Below are 13,271 nucleotides of genomic sequence, written 5' to 3' on the forward strand. Positions count from 1 at the left end.
ATCTATATCTACATCTACCAATATCTATCTACATTTATATTTATAATAATTATGTCTATATCTACATCTATAATATTTATATCTATATCTACATCTATAATATCTCTATATGTTTATATCATTGATCTATGTCTATATCTACCTATCTATACTAATAAAAGGGTAATATTCCAATTAGACCAGATAGACCAGACATCTTCTGGTCGTCCAGTCCTCCTTCCGGACAAAGCCACGGTAGCAGGGCTGAGGCAGAGGTGAATAGGGGCAATCAGGCGGACAGGGGAGGGCAGTTAGGGGCGGTCAGGCCAGCAGGCAGAGGTAGTTAGGGGCAATCAGGCAGGCAGGCAGAATGGTTAGGGGAAATCAGGCAGGCAAGCAGGTGAGTGGTTAGGAGCCAGTGATCCCAGATTACGAGAGGGATTTTGACTGCCGATTTAGGCCCAATTCCAGGGGTAGGGCCTAGACCAGCAGTCAGACATCCCCTTAGGGGTTCTGGATTGGAGAGGGTGCAGGCTGGGCTGAGGGACCCCCTCCCCCATGCATTAATTTCATGCACCGGGCCTCCAGTATATACATAACTTTATAAAGTGATGAGGGTCACACTGTGTGTGATAGAGAACGGCTTCTCAACAAATGGACAATTGAGCTTCACTGTGGACAAAACAATTCCTGACTCTACCTCACACCGTACACAAAAATCAATCCTAGATGGAGCGGAGACGCAACTTCATCAAGCTTTATATGTACACCAGACGCCCGATGCACGGCATTTGTGCAGGAGCAGGCCTTCCCTCCCCCGGCTGCCGGCACCCGCTTCCCTCCGGCACCCGGGACCCCAGCTTCCCTCCGGCACCTGGGACCCCGGCTTCCCTCCGGCACCTGGGACCCGGCCTGGGCTTCCCTTCAGCCGCCGGCAGGCACCCGGGACCCGGGTTTCCCTCATAGCCCCGGCTACCTCCGGAAGGTCGTGCCGAAGGACGTCTGGTCCAATTAGTGTGTTATGCTTTTATCGTTATAAACGTACTTTTAAAGGCTTCCACTGCCTGCTCACCTTAAGCTGAGCCAGGTGTGGGTCTCTCCCTGGACACCAGGTTGACCCTGCTGCTCCCACACCAGGCTCCCAGTGGCTGTGGTGTGAATGAGTGCCCAGTGCCGCCGGCTGCCAGCTGACCTGCTTTCTCTCCCCCCACCTCCCCGCCCGGAGAGCCTGGTCCGCGCCTCCCTGGGCTGAGGGCCAGGTGCGAGTGTGAGCGCCACCTCCCAGCATCCTCCGGGCCCCCACCCTGGCCCGCATGCCCCGTCCGCTCCCGGAGACAGGGCCACCTTCGGGGTCCAGGCCGCTGGGAATGGGCGTCTCCGGGGGAAGCAGGGCGCGCGGTTTGGTGCGGTTCCCCTCCGAGTGCATTTAGTGGCCCCATGCAGAGGCGCCATTGCGTGCGGCGGCGTGCGGGGTCAGCGGCATCGGAAACAAGTGGGATTCACATGCAAACACTCTCCACCTCCACCGATCTCTCAGCAGGTCCCGGAGCCAGAGCAGGATTTACATGAGAGAGTGCGCTCCCGTCCGAGTGCTGGTTAAAAGGTCGCCATGACACTGAGGTCACAGGCTGCACAGTTCCTCACCTCGGGGCAGGGCCTGTGGGGGCCGTTCTCTGCGAATACCACGGGGGGAGGGGTGTCTGCTCTTCGGGAAAACGTGTCCGTTTGCTAAGATGGTGCAGGTTTGCTCTTTGTGTGAAACAGAAATGTCCTTTTCTTAGAAGCGATGGTGCGAGCGGATTAGGCCTGTGACTGAGGGCGGTGTGGCACAGCCGAGAAGTGGGAGAGCGAGGAGAGGGCTCTGTGCTCTCGGGGCCCTCCCTAACCAGCTCTGAGGGCAGTGCCGGCTTCGGAGCAGCACTGAGGGGGGAGAGCCCCCCACCCCTGCCCGGCCCTGCCCTGCCCAGCTGTCCCATGAGCTCCCCTCCGGGGCGTCTGTCACAGCTGAAGACCTGCAGTACCCAGATGGCCATCCGGAGTCCACAGTGGACACCAAGGCTCACTAGTTTTTACAAACATATCTATTTTATTGATGTCAGTGAGGAAGGGAGAAAGAGAGAGAGAGAAACATCCATGATGCGAGTCATGGATCGGCTGCCTCCTGCATGCACCCTACTGGGGACGGAGCCCACAGCCCTGGGAACGCGCCCTGACCGGGACTGGAACCGTGACCTCCTGGGCCATCGGTGGGCGCTCCACCACGGAGCCAGGCGTGTGTCTGGCTTTTATGCTGTGTACCTGCGGGTGTGGACAGATGTGATGGCGTGTGTCCATCGTCACAGCGTCGCAGCGCGGTTTCATCGCCCACACCCTCGGGGCTGCCCCATCCCTCCCGACAGCACCGGAAACCCCTGGCGTTGGTGCTGGGTCCACGGTTCTGCCCTTTCCGTGGCCGCGGAGTGGGAGCCACAGTGTGGCCTCTGGCTCGCTCTGTCCTCAGTCCCGGCTCCGGCTCCTCCGCGCCATGCCCGCCTCCACAGCCTCGTCCTGTCCAGCCAGCAGGGTAGGTAACGGGACGGACGGCACCTCACTCACCCATGAAGGACGGTCAGGGATGAATCCCGGTGCTCCCGCTTGGACAGTCGTGGTAAAGCTGTTGTCGGTCCGTGTGCAGCCGGAGTGACGGCTTAGCCTGTGCGTGCGGAGCGCTGTGCGTGCGGGCTGTGCGCCGAGAGCCCACTGAGCTGTTCCCGGCCTGTTTAAACGTCCCTTTGTAAATCCGCCTGGGACCTAGCCACCACTTTCCCCTATTCCATGGTGACGCTCTCTTTTTAAATGTACATATCTTACCATTTCCCCCCCACACTCCCATATGGAGAACAGATTTTAATGCTTCTCCTGCAGTTAACTGATATGCCAATGTTTAAAAATGATGGATATGCACACACCTATGAAATGCTCAGAGGAAATTAAAAATTACTTAATTTTTAACTTATTTTATTTTCAAGTGTTCTAGATTTTTCCATAGGGAGTTGCCATTTTTGTGGAGCAACGCAAATGGACCATAGAATGTGCAGTTCGTAACTGGGAACACACCCCATACTATGCTCATTAACCAGAAGTCCTTCAGTATGTCCCACAGAAGTTGCTGGTAACCCTGCATTCCCAGCTCAGAAACCCCTGGGCCTGGGATATTCTTGGGAAGCGTGACTTCAGGGGTGAAACTCGCATGTGGACGCAGTGTCTGGTGCACGTCTCCATTACTAAGTCACTGTGACATTTTCAGAAATCAGCGGGACATGCTGAGTCTGTATCGGGGGACTTTGTAAAGCTCAGATCCACGTTCTTTGTCTGCGAGTCGGGCTTGAGTCACATGCCCGGCGCACGATTCTCTGAGTTTTCTGAGCTTTCCAGCCCCCGGAGTGTTGATGCCCCATAGGGGACCCTGACTGCCGGCCACTGCCCTGCCCACCTACACCCCACCGCCCACCTAAGGCGGTTCCCTGCCCTAACCCAGGGAGCAGCTTTTCAGATAGTAAATGTTTCCACATAATAACCGCACTGAGCACACTATTCACCCAGGAACCAGTGACTCAGCCCACAGGTCTGTTAGTGTTTTAAAAATCCAAGGAGGACTTCATGGCCCAGTTCTTCGTTTCTGTGTTAGTGGAATATAAGAAGATCACACCTCTGTTATGTAATTCAAGTATATAGGCCCTGGCCAGGCAGCTCAGCTGGTTAGAGCGTCATCCTGAAATGCCAAGGTTTCGGGTTCAGTCCCCGGTGAGGGCACATGTAAGCATTACCCAGAGAATGCATAATGAAGTGGAACAACCAGTAGATGCTTCTCTCTCTGTCTTTCTCTTCCTCTCTCTAAAATCAATAAAAAGGGGAATGGAGCCCAACCAACCGGAATGGCTCAGTGCTTGAGCATTGACCTTTGAACCAGGAGGTCATAGTTCAATTCCTGGTCAGGGCACATGCCCGAATTGTGGGTTCCATCCCCAGTGTGGAGCGTGCAGGAGGCAGCCGCTCCATGATTATCTCTCATCGTTGCTGTTTCTATCTCTCATTCTCCCTTCCTCTCTAACTTTAATAAAAAATATACTTAAGAAAGAAAAATGGAAAGTATATGTATGTTTTATAGGTTCCCCTTGTCAACAGTGGGTTAATATGAGAAGAGCATGCGTGTCCCTGCAGGTCCTCATCCTACAGGGTCTGTGTGCGGTGGCCCGTGACACTCAAAGTCGCATCCATGGCTCGCATGTTAAGGGTTTTGGCGGCTCACAGTGACCCAGAGTGTCCCCGATCCTGGTGGACAGGACAAGGTGGGCAGGATGGCGTGCAGGGCGGGGCCTGTGGGGAGTGACCTATGACCTCAGAGGCCCGGCAGCCCTGTGGGACATGGACAGCCACAGTGCCCATCCGCTGGGCTGGCTTCTCCTTGGGTAGCCAGGGGGCCAGGAAGCCGCCGGAACGCCGTTTCCTCTTTCCTGGCGGAAAGTGGAGGCTCAGAGGCCCATTCGGAGGAAGATGTTGGCGGGGAAGTGAGGGAAGGAGCTACAGCTCAGAGAAGCACACACCGAGAGGAGAATGAGCGCCCGCGGCTCTGCGTGGCCCGGAGATGCAAAAGCAATTTCTGAAGCAGAGAAATGCCTCTGGTCCGGGCTCTGCTATTGGCCGCTCACTCGGCTGTCCTGGCGCCACCAGGGACCATGCCCCTGCAGTCATCACTGGGACACCCCATTCATCTCAGGCCGGCCAGGGACAGCTGCCCGCGGCTCCGTTTCAAATTGTGTTTTTCCCCTCCAGTCTTTTTATTGCTTTTTTAATCTGATCCAGATAACCGGGCATCTTTTCCTTTTTATGTCCTCATTCCGAAAGGACGGGGTCTGACTTCGGGGCCCATTTCCAGGAGACTCAGCCTCCACGCTGACTTCCTGGTCATTTCCGTGCGCCTCGGGGCTGGGCCGGGACGGACCACGGCTCACACGTTCACGTCCGTCTCAGCGGGTTTGCAGAGGCAGTGTTTCTGTCTGTCCCAGCATGAACCCCATGAGAATGTGACTTTTACACGGATGCTCTATGATTCTCATACATTCTCCAAAGGAAAGTCTGGGTTAGAAGTAGGGAATGTATTTTCAGAAAGGATTTAGACCTCCTACTGTGAAAGGACCAATATGTAACCAATAGAACAGGCCCACGTTTCACCAGCATTTTTTGGAGAAATTGGGAGGTTTGCTGGGAAGTATGTGCTGAGATTATAAAACTGTAGGCGACACTGGATTAAACTATTTTTTTAAATGTGTTTTTATTGATTTTAGAGGAGAGGAAGGGAGAGGGAGAGAGAGATAGAAACATCAATAATTAGAATCACTGATAATTAGAATCGGCTGCCTCCTGCACTCCCACTACTGAGGATCCAGCCTGCAACCCGGTCATATGCCCTGACCGAGAATTAAACCATGACCTCCTGGTTCATAGGTTGATGCTCAATCACTGAGCCACACTGGCTGGGCTGGATTAAATTATTTTTAAAAAGGTTTTGTGACTATAGGAATTCTGAGAGCCTTTGACCCCTAATGAGGACTCTGTCATATATAGTGTTTGCCAATCCTGTTTGGCCATGTTTGTGCTAATAACCCTCATAACTACACTACATAGAACATTTGTTTTCCCAACATTGATATGTCTGGAAATTTTCACTTGTGTACATGACCAGTACACCTTGGCACAGGGCGTGTTTACTGGGTCATGTGTGAACTTATGGTGAATACTGAATGAATATTTGGAAAGAGAGCTAATAAAACATATCTCGCTTTAGAACTTAAAATAACCCTTACCCTTGGCTTTACTTGTTCATTTTTATTGCTAAATTATTTGAATACCACATACCAATACTATTTTATTAATAGTCCATGAAATTCGTGCAGGGGCGGGGGGAGGGTGTTAGTCCCTCAGCCCAGCCTGCGCCCTCTCATAGTCCGGGAGCCCTTGGGGATCTGACTGATGGTGGGGAGTGGAGTGGACTTAAACCAGCAGCTGGATATCCTTAGCATTGCCGTACAGGCAGGAGAAGCTCCCGCCACCACCAATGCGCTCACCAGCCTTGAGTCTGGCTTCTGGCTGAGGGGCACACCCTCTGTGGGAGCACACTGACCACCAGGGGGCAGCTCCTGTGTTGAGCGTCTGCCCCCTGGTGATCAGTGCGTGTCATAGCGACCAGTGATCCCACTGTTTAGTCGATTTGCGTATTAGCCTCTTATTATACAGGATTACTGTGAATATTATTATATAATGATTAAACAGTTAAATGACTATGTTAAAACTGTATATTTTAAAATTATTTTAATGTTCTATAAACAGTGACAGGAATGATCACTTGGAAATGAATACCTAGCCACATGCGCATCCACCTGTTTGGGCAGAGGGTGGCGTGTCTCGTGAGGATGTGGAATTCAGTCCAGTGGACGTGACTGTGAGCCATGGTGTGCAGTGGGCATTGCTTGTGATCTCTCACCTGCAGCACAGAGATGTCAGTGTAGCGTGGGTGGAGCACAGTGGGTCTTAGATTCCTTGGGAACGTCCCCCAAATATCTAGCTGGGCTCACCTGTGACATCTCGCTCACGGCGGCCCAGCTGTGGCACTGGTGGTGGTGCTGAGTCTATAGTGACCCGAACAGTGTGTGGCTCAGGTGCTGTGTCCCTTCTTCCTACGTCAGCTTCCTGTCCTCCTGCTCACCCTTCACCCCACGGCCATTGGCCGCACTGGGTCTGGGGACTCTGCTTGCTTTGGACTCTGACTGCTCCTCTTCACAGCTGACGGGAGGGGGTGGGAACCTGAAATACCGCCTTGGGGCCTCGGACACACAAGCCCCGCTTTCTTCCCATTGAAGACCCTACACTGCAGCCCAGCACCCCCCTTCCCCGGGGTATCCCCCGATCCCTGCTGCACAGGGACCTATCTCCTCAGAACACGGTGATCATGATAAGGGGGTGATGAGGGGGAGTGTTGTAAGCCCTCTGGCCTGCTCTTGGGACATGAGCCAGGGCCTTGCATGTCCGTGTTTCGTCAGGTGAGCGTGTAGAAAATGTATCTGCTAAAAACATGTTCACGGTGCGGGTAAAATCTATTCTCACACATCCCCGAGCCGGCCGGAGATGGGGGTCCTCCGAGTCCCCACGGGGATGGGAACTGTAGAGCGCTCACAGCTCAGAGTGGCTCTGTCCTGCCAGCATCCGTCCGTCATCCCCGGGGACACGGACTCCATTAAGAGTCCCAGGGCCTGAGGGAGTTGGAAGCCAAGTCTGGGGCCTTCCCAATGTTAGAGATATAATTGAAACCCTCGTTAACAGTGAGAATGCCAGAGAGGGCTCACCCTCAGGATAGGGGAGGCTAGAGGGATGGATGGATAGATGGATGGAGATAAGCATAGACATAAATATAGAAACAGGTGTATTTAAATATAGGTATATATATGGATATGGTAGAGGTAAAGATAGAGAGACAGCAAGAGCTAGATAGAGATAGAGATAGATATAGTTATAGACATAGACATAGACATAGACATAGAGTCATAGAAATAGAGACATAGACATAGACATAGACATAGACATAGACATAGACATTGACATTGACATAGACACATAGACATAGACATAGACATATAGACATAGACATAGAAACATAGATATAGACATAGACATAGACATAGACATAGAGACATAGACATAGATATAGACATAAAGACATAGACATAGAGACATAGACATAGATATAGACATAGACATAGACATAGAGACATAGACATAGATATATACATAGACATAGACATAAAGACATAGACATATAGACATAGACATAAAGACATAGACATAAAGATATAGACATAGATATAGACACATAGACATAGACATAGACATAGACATAGAGACATAGGTATAGGCAGAGGCATAGGCATGGGCATAGGTGTAGACTTAGATCCTGCACTCTTCCATCTTTTCTGTGTTCCTGCATGGACAGGTGGCTCTCAGTGCCAGCCCAGAGGGCCCTTCATGCCTACACACGTGCAGGCCACCTCTTCAGTCACATGACATGTTGCTATCTCCTCTTCTAGCCTCGGTAGCATCCACCTGCAACGACCCGGGGATGCCTCAGAACGGCACCCGCTACGGGGACAGCCGGGAGCCGGGAGACACCGTCACCTTCCAGTGCGACCCCGGCTACCAGCTGCAGGGATCCGCCAGCACTACCTGCGTGCAGCTCAACAACCGCTTCTTCTGGCAGCCCGACCCGCCCACCTGCACAGGTACCAGGGCGCGGGCGCACGTCTGAGGGAGGCGCAGCTTCGGTAAACTCGCTGGGAAATGGGGCCTCAGTGAACATGCTGGGAAATGGATCATCTCTTCAGAGACATTTCTTTTCTTTAAATGTGCTTCTATGGATGTCCGAGAGGAAGGGAGAGGGAGCGAGAGAGAAACATCAATGAGGAGAGAGTAGCATGGGTCAGCTGCCTCCTGCACACCCCCTTCTGGGGATGGAGCCTGCAACCCAGGCACGTGCCCTGACCGGGAGTTGAACCATGACCTCCTGGTTCATAGGTCGATGCTCAACCGCTGAGCCACACCGTCAGGGCCAGCAATATTTCTTAAGGGTTTCTCTCCACCTGCTGGTGCTCTGACCATTAAATGTCAATTTCATTGCAAGCCTTTAAACTATATTTTATTAGGTGAGATCCAGGGAGTAGTCTACTTAATATAGAATAATTGACATTCATCTACCACCTCTTATCCTGGACACATCTTGTAAAGATAAGAATTAATTAAATTACTATAATCTAAAATTCTGGGTGGCTAAAATTTCATAACCCTCCTATTGCTGTTCTCATTTTTTTTAATATAGAAACTTGCCCGTGAGCAAAACCGACTAGATAGAAAGTACTTTCTCTTTTGAAGTGGTTTTATATAGTCTTGCTACGTTTTAATCGAGTTCTGAAAACTGGAAATTCTCCTGCTCTTGTCACAATGAAGATGCAAGGAGAACGTGGTCTCTGAGCTGCCCTGGAATTGTGGGAGTTCGGCCTTATTAGCATGGAAATGGGTTTTGCAGACTTTAATTTGAATAACAATCCAAGATGTTCTATCGCAAATATGGCTTTAAGCTAATGCATGTTTTTATAGAAAATAGCAATCCCATGTAGACTGTTCCTCCATTCAGTTCAACATTTTACCATAAATACCTACTCAGATGATTTCAACTTCATTTTAAACAGAAATGCTACTGAACTTTATTATTCCAGTGAACTGTCACAGTTCAATTTGAACTTCTTTACCATCCGTTTCCAATCTGTGCCCTTTAATTAATCTGTGAAGGGAGACCGTGATCGTGAAACGAGAGGCAGAGGGCTGCCCTGCCAAGCCCCGTCACCAGGAGAATCCGCAGATTTCTACCTCTTTCTTTTTCTTTCCTTTTTTTCTTTCTCCACTGGAAGATGCATGAATTTAAAAAAAAACACACACAAAAAACAAACAAACAAACAAACAAAAACACCATGTTTGCATTGATTTCAGAGAGGAAGGGAGAAGGGGAAAGAGATAGAAACCTCAGTGATGAGAGAAGCGTGGATCGGCTGCACACCCCACACTGGGGATCTAGCTCACAACCTGGGCACGTGCCCTGACTGAGAATCCATCCTGTGACCTCCTGGGTCATAGGTCAGTGCTCACCCACTGAGCCACACTGGCCGAGCCCTGCCTGTTTCTTTTTAGAAGCGGAGTAATCACCTATAAACGCCGCCGCCATTTAAGACCGCTGTCCTGCTTCTAGTGAGGAATGCACCTCTGCTCCTGTTCCGCAGGCTGCCCGCTCCTGGGCGGGACCTCCCGGAGCCAGGCGGCTGGCCGTTAGCCTCTCTGAGGCCGCTGCTCATTGCCGTTCACTCAGACACGTCACTGAGCATCTGAGCGTCATTCATCGGGCTGTGGCCCGGGCCGGCTCCTCCCTGAGCTCCTAGCTCTGGCCCGGGACCCCATCACCCGCCCTCAGCAGAGACCAGGTGACACTCCATCGCCTGAGTGTCCGCCGCAGGGACACGCTCCTGCCGCCGCGGCAGCTGTGTGTCCAGCATGTTGGCGAGCAGGCCTGCCACTCGCCTTGGGGTCCGGTCCCAGGAAAAGGGACACGTGGGAATAGGTGGCCATGCCCTCTCTGTGGCCTTGTAAGCGTTGTCCCTGGACACGTGGCATGTGCCCTGGGGGATCGTCAGGGCTCCGTGACCCGGGCTTGGGACTCAGCACGTCCTGGGTGCTGGTCCCAGATGTTTCCGTTCACGGAGCTGTCTCCTCAGGTGAAAACACGTGCTTATTGCCAACATTTTAGGACCTGTAGCTAAAAAAAAGGCGGAAAAACCTGGTGTTTTCACATAAACATGCATAAGCCATCTCCGTCACTGCGTGTGGCTGTGACCCGCATGTCCTTACGTGGTCGCGTCCAGCTGGATCACGGTATAACTGCCCTTTCCTCCGCGCCCGGAGTGCTGGGGGTCATACTGGGTTTGCTCCGGAGAGCGTGGGCGCCGCACCGTATGGGGGCCCCGTGTGGACCCACTCACCTTCCTCGCTAGGCGGGCGCCCCGCAGTCTCCCCCCGAGTGGAGGTGGCCTCAGGGACCCTCCTGCTGCAGAACCCGTGATGCCCACAGCCGTGTCTGCAGTCCTATGAGCAATGCGTGTCCGCAGTCCATGTCCGCAGTCCTATGAGCGATGTGTGTCCGCAGTCCATGTCCGCAGTCCTATGAGCGATGTGTGTCCGCAGTCCTATGAGCGATGCATGTCCACAGTCCATGTCCACAGTCTGTGTCCGCAGTCCTATGAGCGATGTGTATCCGCAGTCCATGTCCGCAGTCCTATGAGCGATGTGTATCCGCAGTCCTATGAGCGATGTGTGTCCGCAGTCCTATGAGCAATGCATGTCCACAGTCCATGTCCACAGTCTGTGTCTGCAGTCCTATGAGCGATGCATGTCCGCAGTCCATGTCCGCAGTCCTATGAGCGATGTGTATCCGCAGTCCTATGAGCGATGTGTGTCCGCAGTCCTATGAGCAATGCATGTCCACAGTCCATGTCCACAGTCTGTGTCCGCAGTCCTATGAGCAATGCGTGTCCGCAGTCCATGTCCGCAGTCCTATGAGCGATGTGTATCCGCAGTCCTATGAGCGATGTGTGTCCGCAGTCCTATGAGCAATGCATGTCCACAGTCCATGTCCACAGTCTGTGTCCGCAGTCCTATGAGCAATGCGTGTCCGCAGTCCATGTCCGCAGTCCTATGAGCGATGTGTGTCCGCAGTCCTATGAGCAATGCATGTCCACAGTCCATGTCCACAGTCTGTGTCCGCAGTCCTATGAGCGATGTGTGTCCGCAGTCCATGTCCGCAGTCCTATGAGCGATGTGTGTCCGCAGTCCTATGAGCGATGCATGTCCACAGTCCATGTCCACAGTCTGTGTCCGCAGTCCTATGAGCGATGTGTATCCGCAGTCCATGTCCGCAGTCCTATGAGCGATGTGTATCCGCAGTCCTATGAGCGATGTGTGTCCGCAGTCCTATGAGCAATGCATGTCCACAGTCCATGTCCACAGTCTGTGTCTGCAGTCCTATGAGCGATGCATGTCCGCAGTCCATGTCCGCAGTCCTATGAGCGATGTGTATCCGCAGTCCTATGAGCGATGTGTGTCCGCAGTCCTATGAGCAATGCATGTCCACAGTCCATGTCCACAGTCTGTGTCCGCAGTCCTATGAGCAATGCGTGTCCGCAGTCCATGTCCGCAGTCCTATGAGCGATGTGTATCCGCAGTCCTATGAGCGATGTGTGTCCGCAGTCCTATGAGCAATGCATGTCCACAGTCCATGTCCACAGTCTGTGTCCGCAGTCCTATGAGCAATGCGTGTCCGCAGTCCATGTCCGCAGTCCTATGAGCGATGTGTGTCCGCAGTCCTATGAGCAATGCATGTCCACAGTCCATGTCCACAGTCTGTGTCCGCAGTCCTATGAGCGATGTGTATCCGCAGTCCATGTCCGCAGTCCTATGAGCGATGTGTGTCTGCAGTCCTATGAGCAATGCGTGTCCGCAGTCCATGTCCGCAGTCCTATGAGCGATGTGTGTCCGCAGTCCTATGAGCAATGCATGTCCACAGTCCATGTCCACAGTCTGTGTCCGCAGTCCTATGAGCGATGTGTATCCGCAGTCCATGTCCGCAGTCCTATGAGCGATGTGTGTCTGCAGTCCTATGAGCGATGTGTGTCTGCAGTCCTATGAGCAATGCGTGTCCGCAGTCCATGTCCGCAGTCCTATGAGCGATGTGTGTCCGCAGTCCTATGAGCAATGCATGTCCACAGTCCATGTCCACAGTCTGTGTCCACAGTCCTATGAGCGATGTGTGTCTGCAGTCCTATGAGCAATGCGTGTCCGCAGTCCATGTCCGCAGTCCTATGAGCGATGCATGTCCGCAGTCCATGTCCACAGTCCATGTCCGCAGTCCTATGAGCGATGTGTGTCTGCAGTCCTATGAGCGATGTGTGTCTGCAGTCCTATGAGCAATGCATGTCCGCAGTCCATGTCCGCAGTCCTATGAGCGATGTGTGTCCGCAGTCCTATGAGCAATGCATGTCCACAGTCCATGTCCACAGTCTGTGTCCGCAGTCCTATGAGCGATGTGTGTCTGCAGTCCTATGAGCGATGTGTGTCCGCAGTCCATGTCCGCAGTCCTATGAGCGATGTGTGTCTGCAGTCCTATGAGCGATGCATGTCCGCAGTCCATGTCCACAGTCTGTGTCCGCAGTCCTATGAGCGATGCATGTCCGCAGTCCCGTGTATGTCTGGGGCTTTCACATTTTTGAAAACTCGGGAAGGACCCAGCAGTGAGCACTACCCTCAGCCACCCATGAGAGTGACTTCCTGGTCCACAAGGAAAACACCGTGTGTGGTATTTATTACCCTCCTCCTTTCAGATGGCGGAGCGCAAGGTCTCCGGGAGTCTGAAGCAGCGTTTTCAGTTCCCTGTGAATTCCCTGTGAATGCGAGGGCGCCCCGCCCCATCCCGCATGCCCTGTCTCAGGGTGTGCGGTTCCTGCCTCCCAGCGGGCCCAGAGCCCATCCCCTGCTTCACTGCCCTCGCCGCCCACGCTGGTCTCTCTCCTTATGGAGCGTCTCAGCCTCCGCTCTGTGGCACCCAGTTTCCTTCTCCTGCGCTCGGGTGCCTGCTCTGTCACCCCCACAGGATGCCCCCCGTGGAGGCA

The 13,271-nt window shown here is 52.9% G+C and overlaps 1 protein-coding gene across 35 annotated transcripts in view; it reads left to right on the plus strand.

The window, feature by feature from the left end:
• CSMD1 (CUB and Sushi multiple domains 1) overlaps positions 1 to 13,271 on the plus strand; it is a 574,681-nt gene that overhangs the window by 472,489 nt on the left and 88,921 nt on the right. For all 35 annotated transcript variants that reach the window (XR_014794550.1, XR_014794551.1, XR_014794558.1 and 32 more), the window contains one exon: positions 8,097 to 8,288. Coding sequence is in view for 3 of the 35 variants with exons in the window: in XM_084878313.1 (XP_084734439.1) it covers positions 8,097 to 8,288 (192 nt within the window). In the remaining 32 variants the exon portion in view is untranslated. The remainder of the gene's footprint in view (positions 1 to 8,096; positions 8,289 to 13,271) is intronic.

Source organism: Pipistrellus hanaki (genome assembly GCF_964339955.1).
Source record: "Pipistrellus hanaki genome assembly, chromosome: 3".
NCBI classification, from domain to species: domain Eukaryota; kingdom Metazoa; phylum Chordata; class Mammalia; order Chiroptera; family Vespertilionidae; genus Pipistrellus; species Pipistrellus hanaki.